Raw genomic sequence first — 10,378 nt, forward strand, 5'->3', positions numbered from 1 at the left:
ACAAACACACACACACATATATAATATGATTTTTTTGGGGGGGGTGGGGGGAAGCTGGGGTGGGACCCTAATAGCTGGGGAAGTTAAGTGGCAGAGAAGAGGAGACCCGTGTTGTAAAGGGGCTCTTTACCTATGAAATGTCAGGTGCTGATCCCTAAGAAGGACTTGGTCTGCAGCAGATCAAGAATCAGGGTTCCTGACCTCCAGCCTCACCTATGTCGGCGCTGGCCGAGCAGAGCAGGGATCGCCCAGCCCCCTGAATCTGACCCAGAATCCCTTCTACAACAGACGAGGGTGTGGCCTTCTAGCCTTTGCTGAAAGAACATGAAGGAGACCCCATGTCCTCCCTCCCCTTCTGGGAAGTTCTTCCTTATAATAAGAAAGCCAAATCTGTTACTTGTTCAGCCCTGGAGGCCAAGCAGAACGTCGCCCTGCTGCTCTGTCCAGATTGCCCATGGCAGCCCCCTCATCACCCACCTGTCTAACTCCTCGAACAGCTCGCGGATCGTCATGGCAGCCACGATGGTGATGACGTAGGGCAGGCATTCGTGCTGCTGGCTGAGGGCCAGCATCTTGGCGTAACGAGGAGCCACCGGAAAGGTGGCCATGGTTCTCCCCAAGGGACTGATTGGGCAGCTCAGCTTTGCCGCCTGCAGCTGTTTCAACCTGGGGAGAAAAATGCTGCAGGTGACTCCTGGCTTTAGAAGAGACCATCAGGATCACAGATTTAGAGCTGGAAAGGAACTTGGAGACCACGGGAGTCCAACCTCCATATTAGACAGGCAAGGAAACTGAGGCAGAGGTTAAGTGACTTGCCCAGCTAGGAGTGTGTGAGGCAGGATTTGAATTCAGGTCACTCTGATACCAAGCCCAGCCATCTGACCACAGTCATTCTGGATCTTATTCAACTTGTGATGCTTTCTTCGTGTGTGGAATAAGGAAAGCAGACAGCAGGTCAGCTGCTGTTAATGCTAACCTCACCGACCCCTGCCTCCTCCTAGAGTCCCAGCAGACCCAGGCCCGGCATACCGTCCCGTCTGCAAAGGCTCCTGCAAAGCCCCGAGTGCCGTCAACAACTCCTCTGCGGCGACCAGGGCCTCCATGGGAGGAGGGGATGGAAATGGGAAGTTGACAACCTATAAAAAGCATTTGTGGAGGGTGAGAAAAGTGATGAGAATGAATGCAGCAAACAGCCAGAACGTCTGCACTGGGTTCAAGGCTGGCGACCAGGAGCCCCACCTCATACGAGGGGCCATCTGCTGTTCTCGTGGATTGGTCCCCTTTAAATTTGAGACAACGCTAATCACGAACGAGCTTCTTTCTATTATTAAGTCAAACCCCGTCTCTCTATCTTCTCCCTCCGTCCCTGGTCAGCATGAAGCAATAGATCCATGAGCCAACAGGAATTTATTAATCACCTACCACATGACTGGCACCAGGTCAAAAGGCCCGCAGAGAAAACTACAAAGAACGAAACGAATGCCCACTTGCTTTTAAAATTTTTGGAACCCACATGGAAAACTCTGCATCCTTGCCTTGTAAATGTGCCTCTATTAGGCTCAGCCCAGCATTCCAAGTCTCTCCGACCCAGTGCATTTAGCCACCTTCCCCAGCTACATGGATTCTCCCACTGTGAAAAGCACGCATGCCCTCCCTTCCTTTATCCAACAAGCCTCACACACACAGATGCCTGAAGCACGTCTCCTTCAAAACCGACTTCCCACCGTAAGAAGCCTCTTTTCCCTCCAGGAAATCAGCTGGGGAGAGACAGCAGGAAGCTGGATGTGCCCCCTGCACTTTCTCTTCTGTTTTGGGGAATTCTGCCTTCTCTCCCACAACCCTGCTACCCGAGTACACACCCCCCACCTCTCACCTTTTCTATGTTCAAAGCTTTCATCTGAAGGACCAGATCCTCGACGGGTCGCTGGGTGATTTCAGGAGGAGAAAACTTCTCAAAGTCACTGAAAACGGCCGACGAGTAGAGCCTGTGGGGGACAGAGAGACCCTCCAGACCCTGCTGGGACTCAAATGCCTCCTTCGATCGGTCCTAAGAAGCTTCAAGTAATGCTAGTTTCTAAGATTCTGCCCACACGACGGCAGGTGTATGTGAATTATTGCATATAAGCCTCATGAAAGCTTCCTCCCCATCTTACAGATGAGGAAACTGAGGCTTATACAGCCAGTAAGTATTGGTGGGATTCAACGGTCTTTCTGGCTCCAAATCCAGCACTCTAACCACTGGGCCAGGCTGCCAACCTTTTGTTTGACTGTATTTACTTTTTATTTTTTCTTTAGGGAGGAGGGGAAGTTACAGGGGATAGTCAGAAGCATCAATGAAACATTTAAGAAGCATACAAAAGACAGAGGCAGGATTGCTCCAACTCTTGTGCTAAATTTAATATTCGCGGACAAAAACCCAAGCTCCACATAATCAAAACTCAGTTTCACACAGAAACCTTCTTTTCTGCTTTTCTTTGAAGATGGCAATGTTCACGTTTGTCAAAAGCATAATAAAAAGTAATGCAACATAATAGTAAAAAATATTCTCCATGTTGCTGCTCTCCTTTTATATGAATGAAAATTGGCTGTGGGAGTCAGCCCCGGATTCCAATGCCATCTGAGCCTTCATAAAGCCTTAATGCACTATGTCACGGTTAGCTAAGCCAGACAAAGAGTGAAGCGCTGTGAGGACATCCCTGGGGAAAACCTAAAGAGTCTAAATCTAGGGCTGAGAAGACCTTAGAGGACCTCAACTCCAAACTCTTCATTTCACAAATCAGGCACCAAGACGCCCAGGATTTAGGGGACTTGTTCAAGGTCACCCTGCTAGTCAGTGACAGAAGCAGGATTTGAACCCACGTCCTCGGGGCTCTTTCCAAACACTCCAATCCCCTCTCTGCCATCTCCCGCTGTCCTTCTCGGTCCCCTTCCCCCATGGTCCAGTCCCACAGCCTTGCTGCCCAGTCCCTGCCTACCTGTAGCAGTGGCCTGGCTCCGTCCTCCCGGCTCTCCCTGCCCGCTGATCGGCCGATGCCTGTGATACCCACGTTACCCGGAAAGAGGACACACCGGTCACTTTGTCATAAAACCTCTTCTTGACTTTCCCGCAGTCAACGACGTATTTGATGCCAGGGATGGTCAGGGACGTCTCGGCCACATTGGTGGCCACCACACACAGTCTGCATCCCTCCGGGGGAGGTCTGAACACCTGAGTCAGGGAAAAGCAAAGCCCTGTCGGTACGAACGGCTGAGCTAGGCCCAGCATGATCCAAGTGGGAATTGCCTGAGGGCTGCAGCACTGCAGAGCTGAGCATCGAATGCAAAGCCCACACGTTCTAGAAGGAGATAAGGCTCCGAGAACAGATCTTCCCACGATCACACAGGTACTATCCCAGACTACAGAATTTCACAGGCCCTCAGCAGCTGTCTACTCTGACCCACACCCAAAGAGACTCCAAGGACAGCCCAGCCTGGCTCCTTCAAGCTCAGCTAAATGCCCACCTCCTTTCCTAACCCCCCAATGCCCCTCACTTTCCTCTGAGACCTTCTCCAGTCTATCCTGGTTGTAGCTGGTTTGTCCACAGCGGTCTCTCCCAGTAGACGGCGAGCTTCTTGAGGGCAGGGACTGCCTTTTGACTTTTTTGTATGTCAGCACTCAGGCTGTGCCTGGCACAGAGGAAGCATTTAATAAATGCATCCTGAGTGGCTGGCTGCCTGATGACCTCCAACTAGGGAGAACGCACCACCTGGCCAAGCAGCCTGGTCCACTTTGGGGCCGTCCACCCTCCGCTCTGGTTCTGACCTCTTCCTCTCCATAAAGGAAGCAGAAAACCCTCGTAACAAACACGTAATTCCCACACTGGCCGTGCCCACAGAAGATGCTGGCAGGGACCTCCACAGCTTGGCTAGCCCTCCCCTGTCTCCAGAAGCAAATGGATGAGCATGTTTCAGCCTCTAAAAAGAGACGCCATGTCGCAAAGATAAAGCACGTGGCTTATCTTTTGCCAAACACGCCCGGGCTCAAGAAGACAAAGTGAGAGGCTCCTGTCCCTTGGCTTGCTGCAGTCCCAGGAGTGGCCACCGGGAGGAAGTGAGCAGTCCTCAGAGCGGCCAGCCCTGGCCCGTGTGCACCGCCAGGCTTACCTGGGCTTGCTTCTCTGGAGCTAGCAGCGAATACAGCGGCAGGACATGAAGGGGGAGGGAGGCATCTGGCTTCTCATCTGTTACAGAAAACAAACAGGCTGAGGTCAGGCTGGCAGGGAACTCCCAACAGGCCTCAGGGTCAGGCTTCCAGTGACAACACACTGAAGACTACTGTTATTAATATTAACATGAATTGTAATTATTTATTAGCATTAATTATGAATGCTAATGTTAATTACCATTAAGACTAATAACATTATTATGTCAGTTGCCAGTGGAATCGTGCATATGAACATTCTAATGGCCAGCACACACAGAACACCTTAGTTTTGCAAAGTGCTTTTCAAATGATATTGAGGTTAATCCCCACAACAACCCTGTGAGGCAAATGCTTACTATCCCCATTTTACAGATGAGGGAATTGAAGGTAGGAGGAGTTAAGCAGCTTGCTCAGAGTCACATAGTCAGAAAATGTCTGAGTTGGAGCCTGAACCCTGGTGAAAACAATCCACGTGTCCAAAAATGGAAAAGGCCCTAATTCTAATAAGTGGAATGTTCTCTGCTCAGGAACACATCTCTGTCCTTCACAGGTCCATCCACGTGTGCCAGGGAAGCGGCCCATGTCTCTCAAAGCCTCGAGGGCAGGGACCAGGGAGGGACTCTGTTCCAAGCCAGGCTCAGCAATCAATGTGCATCACGACACTGGCATCAAGAGGAACAGAGCTCTGGATGGTTCATCTACACACACACACACACATATATATAGGTTTGCAAAGCACTTTACAAACGTTACCACATTTGATCCTCACTACAATAGTAGGTCTATTATTATCCCCATTTCACAGATGAAGGAAACTGAGGCATGGAGAGGTTAAAAGACTTAGGTGACTGAGCCAGGGCCATGCATCTAATAAATACCTGAGGCGGGATCTGAACTCGGGTTCTCCTGAGTCCAGACCCAGGGGCTCTAGCTACTACAGCACAGTGAAAGAAGACACTGATAGAGCACAAAGGTTTACAAAGTACTTTGTGGACCTTATCTCATACCATCCTCACAATGAGCCTGGGAGGAAGGGGGCATTGCCTCCATTTTACTGATGAGAAAACGGACACTCAGAGAGGCTGTGTCATTTGCCTAAGGTCACGCAGCTAGGATATCTGCCGTGGGATTCAAGCCCAGCGCCCTCCTGAGCAGGAGTCCGGAGCTCTAGCCACCACACCACAGACAGAAATGGGGAGCAGGATAAAAACCAGCTCGCTGTGGAAGCCAGGCGAAGCCCATCCCAGGGGCACAAGAGGATTACTGCCGTGGGCAATTTCAGAGAGAAAACCCTGGCTAGGCCAACCTTCTTCGGCTTCCCCGTCTCCCAGGTCTAGGTCGAGATCGGATCCCACGACATCCTCTTCCTCATCCATTTCTGATTCCCCGTCCTCGTCCCCTTCATCCACGGGCATCGCTGAGTAATTATCCAGATCGATTCTGGGCAGCGCCTAAGGAGAAAAGGGAGAGCGATACCACTTGCTGCAAGGAGGCCTGTCTGCCCGATGAAGCTTATGGGCCCTCCTCAGAATAAAGCTGTGACATAATTGAAGCAAATGGTAACTCTCAGTTAGATCAGGACTTTTTAACCTGGGTCTGTGAACTCCTTTGTAGGTTTGCTTTTTTTTTGTTAAATACATGTTAATATCTGTATTTCAATACAACTGGTCTCCTTCGCCACCAGTCACCTATCAGACAATCACAGGTACTTGGGCCTCCAGCTTGATCCTCTACAGGACCATCCGTCCATGCTGCCCTAGACTCTCAACTTTTTATGCATTTAAAGCTATGATTCTGAGAAGGGGTTCATGGGCTTCCCCAGGTGCTGTCCAGGAGGACCAGGACACACACAGATGAAGAACCTCAACGTTAGAGCTTAGTAAAAATAAAGATGGAATGTTCTTTCCCCATATAAGTTTGTGGAGCCCAGGTTAAGAACCCCAAAGTCTTGAATGTCTGTATTCTCGACCTCAGCACCTGATACCCTGACCAGGCCCAGCTATCTCCTCCGGGTAGAAAAGTCCATGTGGCTGTAAAGGCATGTAAAAAACTAGCCAGACTTCCCATCATCTGCCCAGAAGGAAGAGGCTTTCTCTTTCTAATGCCCTGGTGGCCTGAGCCCCTCCTTAACCACGAGCTATCCACTGAAGGGAAGCCCAGACTGCTTCTTATCTCCAGCACAGGCTTCAGAGGGCAGCTCTCACAGTTGGCAGACCCGAGGTGCCTCTCCACATATTAAGTATTCATGTCTCCTGCATTAGTGCCCAGCACGGTGGCGCCTACTGTTCCACGTTGTCAGGGACACTGGGGCGCTCTTCAGCCAGCATTCCACTCAGGGGAGGTCCCCAGTCACTGACCGCCCCCCTCCCCCCCAGCACTGTGGGATCTGGGAAGTCTGGTCCTTAGTGTGGAGGGTAACCTGCCTTCCCAAGGGCCCTTCTTCCATGCCAGGGATGTTCACTGACCTGTTCTAAAAGGGAACAGGCTCATAAATGCTTTATAAGTTTCTAAAGCATTTCAATCTGATTTTCATTACAAACTGGAAGTCATAACCACATCTGGGAATGTGGCTTCCAGGGCAAATCCAGGCAGGAGATTAGGAAAGGGGCCTGTCCAGGGTTATGGATGGAAGCAGGTGCAGGACACGGAGAGTCTGTGTGTGTGCTCATCCCTACCCCCACCAAGCACAATGTAAGCTCCTTGAAAAAGAGGCCTACTTCAGGCGTGTCTTTGAATTTGGTGCCTAACACATAGCAGGCCCTTTAGAGGATCAGAAATCTGGAGTGGACGCCATCGAGGGCTTCTAGGTCAACCTCCTCTCATTTTACAGATGAGGAAACTGAGGCCCACGAAGGTTAAGTGATTCAAACAAGGTCACAAAGGTATTAAGGGGTGGGAGCTGAACCCAGGACCCTCTATGTGCAGAGTCTGAGCTTCTACTGGACCACGTTTGGTGAAATAAACCGAGTTGAATGAAACTGGAGAAGGGACCCATCCAGAAGGTATAAGCAGCATAGGGAAAGAGCCAGATACGCTACTTTGGCTTCTGTGGGAATCCAAGGCTGAATGCTGGCAAAGGGGCCTGGGGTTACATAAGCAGCCCTGGGGCATGTCTCGGTTAAGTCTAGGCTAATGACAGGCCAAGGCTCCTGCCCAAGGCTCAGCACAAAGTCCCAGGACAGGTCTTGCTTTTTACATTGGAGAAAGGTCTCCCCCCCCCCGAGGCTGCATGGGCAGGGCGAGGGCACAGAGAAGTAATGCCTGGGGAAGGGGCCGCCAGACCACCTTGAGGCGAAAGGTGGGAACTCCAAGGAGGCACAGCCCAGGTCCCACCCTGACCACCTCTAGAGCTGCCAACGTACCGCAGGGCCCTTCTTGCCTCGGGACTTCTTGAATTTTCTCATCTCTTCCACGGAATCCTCCTTTTCTTCTGTTCCTTAAAAAAAAAAAGGTGAACCTGAGCTGGATTCCTTAGCACATTCCTCAATGAAGTAGGTGGCCTTCCATGCCCATCACCTACCCCCTGCCCACCACCCCCCCATCCCTGGTACAAGCTGGGAACAAATGCCTCATGCCCCAGTGTCCACTGCAGCCCACACCGATACCCCAACGGGCACCTGAGGCAGAGCTGCTCTCTCCTCCCATCCCTTAGCTCACTTAATGAGCCCAGGCATCCACGCGGCTGGCGTACCTCTGGCGCTGCCTCTAAGACATGGGAAGGCCATCCGGAGTCTTCGGCAGAGCGAGTGTACCTCGGCCTGTCCCGTCAGGAATACCAAAATACCTCCTGGGGGAAAGAGGACCAGGAGGTGAAGATCTCAAAGTCCTGAGGCCACAAGGCACGAGCTCAGCTGGTGCCGGGCAAGGACGCCAAGCTGGACACTACCTGGAGAGTGCTCTGGCCTTTCCAACGTGCTTTTACCTCTACCATTTCATGGTTGGAGAGAACATTCAGGGATGGGGGGAACATGATGGCTCATGTACCTGAAAGGCGCCACCCCCCCCCGAAGAGGGATTAAATGGATTCTGTTTGGCCAAAGAGGACGTAACTAGGAGCCATGGAGGGAACGGGCACCAATGTAAATCTGAGTCTGACACAGCAGTGCTGCCCCAAAGCAGAGGGCAGAACTCCCCCTCACAAGAGGTCTCTTTTTTCCTTTCTTTTTTTGAGGCAATCCAGGTTAAGTGACTTGCCCAGGGTCACACAGCTAGTAAGTGTCTGAGACTGGATTGAACTCAAGTCCTCCTGACTCCAGGGCCGTGCTCTATCCACTGTGCCACCTCGCTGCCCTCCCCGCCCCGCCCCGAGGTCTTCTAGAAGGGAATTCTTATTCAAGTACGGATTGGTTGAGAAGACCCTTAAGGTTCTGTGAAATCATCTAACAGAGCACATGGGGTGTGCACCACCACCCCCATTCTACAGTGAAGAAAACGGAGGTGCAGGGAAAGGCACTGTGTGCTTGAGGGAACCAAGGGTAAGTGATGTGCCTGTAATTACAGAGCTACCCAGTGACAAAACCAGCTTTCCCGGCCCCTCTCTAGTACCGCAGAAGCTTCAAAAGAAATGAAGACGACCATGCAGGCTGAACCCATGGGCCGGCTGCCTCACCTGGAGGTAACATTCGGTGGATCTTACACACTTTGCGGAAGCACTCGCCGCTGTAGTCATGGAGCGGTGTCCTCTTGTTAAAGTGTACGGTCACGGGGAACTGCCTGGCATCCACCTATCAACAACAACCAGCAGGCATCATGAGGCCACAGACCAACGTGGCCAGGCAGCATCAGGAGGGAGTGAGTCCCCCAACACTGGAGGTCTCCCAGTAGAAGCCGCATGGCCACTTGGCAGGGATCCTCGTACATGGCAGAACAGGCAAGATCTGAAGTCCCCACCCTCTCCAGACAGTAATGTGGGTGGTAACGCATGTTCCTCTGGCCTTTCGATTTACTACCAAGGAAAGGTCACGGGAACACAGATTTATGAGCTGAAAGGACCTTAAAGGTCACCAAAGTAAACTTCCTCATTTTACAGATGAAGAAACTGAGGCCCAGAGAGGTTGGGCCTAAGTGTCTTGCCCAGGCTCAGTCACATCAAATGCCAACAAATCCCAGTTTTTCCTGGATGGTCAGAATGGAACGTTCCTGGGGGCTCTAGCCCGAGGCCCTCCCCGACTTCCTTCCTGTCCAGGACAGGCCCCTCCCGCCCCACACAGCAGGGCCCACCACAAATTCTGGCACAGAGGAGGAGGCTTACCTTCACGACAGGGGGAGGCACCGAGAAGAGCCGGGAGTTCTGGGTGAAGTCCTCCACGCGAAGCGTGGCTGACATGATGAGCAGTTTCAGGGGCTGCTGCTTCTGCAGAGACACAGACCCCCCAGTCACGCCTGGGCTAGCACCGGGACACCAGGCTGAGTGAGTGAGCGGGGCCTGGTCAGGCTTTGGGAAGCTGGTCCTCCAGGTACGAGCCAGCAAATGTTTATGAGTCCATGGAAGGCGAATGAGGGCTGGACCAGTGACTTCACTGACGTGAGGAAGTCTAGACAACGAAACTCTCTGCCAATGAAGGTCGCCATTTCCTCTACAATTTATAGCCTTAGGCAGCACAGACAGGTGAAGTAACTTTCCCAGAGACACAGGGCCAGTATGCACCAGTGGCAAGACTTGAACCCAGGATTCTAGGAAGAGACAACCTAGAGGTTGAGCTTTGTTCCAACTACTGGCCTTTACTTGGCAGCTGTCTCTTGGATAGGCAGCCACTGTCATGCCACCTAGACCAGAGACCACACCCCTTCAGCTCGAGATCTCTGGGGCCCACCATCCTGATTAGGGAGGACCTCATGGAACTCTAATTCACACTTAGCTGGACTGCACTCTCTTCCTTGGCCAGATTCTTTCCAGGCAACAAGCTGCCATGTTCCTCAAGCCTTCCCCTTCCATCCCACTGTCCCATTCTAGAAGCAAAATGGAAGAGGTGCCCCTGTGACTTCCCAAACGGAAAGACCCTTCCCTACCTGGCAGCCACCGTTACCCTCTAGGGGCTGGCTGCACCCATTAGAATGTAAACTCCTTAGGAATACAGAGAAGTGTAGGAGGATGTACTTGAACTGATGCAAAGTGAAGTACCAGGTCAGCAGAACCAGGAAAGCAACAACAGACATGGAAAGAACCATGAGCACAAAACAAACCAGACTAGGAAG

General features: G+C 51.8%; 1 protein-coding gene across 1 annotated transcript; it reads right to left on the reverse strand.

Annotated features, from left to right (window-relative positions):
• Positions 1-289: 289 nt before the first annotated feature.
• On the reverse strand, positions 290-9,999 carry LOC114034187 (probable ATP-dependent RNA helicase DHX37). The gene is made up of 12 exons (XM_027849790.1): positions 9,909-9,999; positions 9,435-9,856; positions 8,793-8,907; positions 7,875-7,970; positions 7,546-7,619; positions 5,490-5,634; positions 4,144-4,220; positions 2,976-3,208; positions 1,874-1,985; positions 1,030-1,136; positions 478-666; positions 290-314 (listed from the first exon to the last, which is right to left on the reverse strand). The coding sequence occupies exons 1-12, from the start codon at positions 9,997-9,999 to the stop codon at positions 305-307; spliced, it is 1,671 nt and encodes a 556-aa protein (XP_027705591.1). The 3' UTR covers positions 290-304.
• Between the last annotated feature and the right edge of the window lie 379 nt (positions 10,000-10,378).

This window comes from Vombatus ursinus, unplaced genomic scaffold, assembly GCF_900497805.2.
Source record: "Vombatus ursinus unplaced genomic scaffold, bare-nosed wombat genome assembly UNPS02008421.1, whole genome shotgun sequence".
NCBI lineage: Eukaryota > Metazoa > Chordata > Mammalia > Diprotodontia > Vombatidae > Vombatus > Vombatus ursinus.

What these genes read in the sequence shown, in the direction of transcription:
- LOC114034187 (XM_027849790.1), bottom strand. Translation starts at nt 9,999, where the DNA reads ATGGTGGGCCCCAGAGATCTCGAGCTGAAGGGGTGTGGTCTCTGGTCT. An exon ending in TGCCTCCCCCTGTCGTGAAG is followed by an intron (nt 8,908 to 9,434) that starts GTAAGCCTCCTC and finishes TGTTGTTGATAG; the next exon opens with GTGGATGCCAGGCAGTTCCC. An exon ending in GAGGCAAGAAGGGCCCTGCG is followed by an intron (nt 5,635 to 7,545) that starts GTACGTTGGCAG and finishes TTTTCTCCTTAG; the next exon opens with GCGCTGCCCAGAATCGATCT.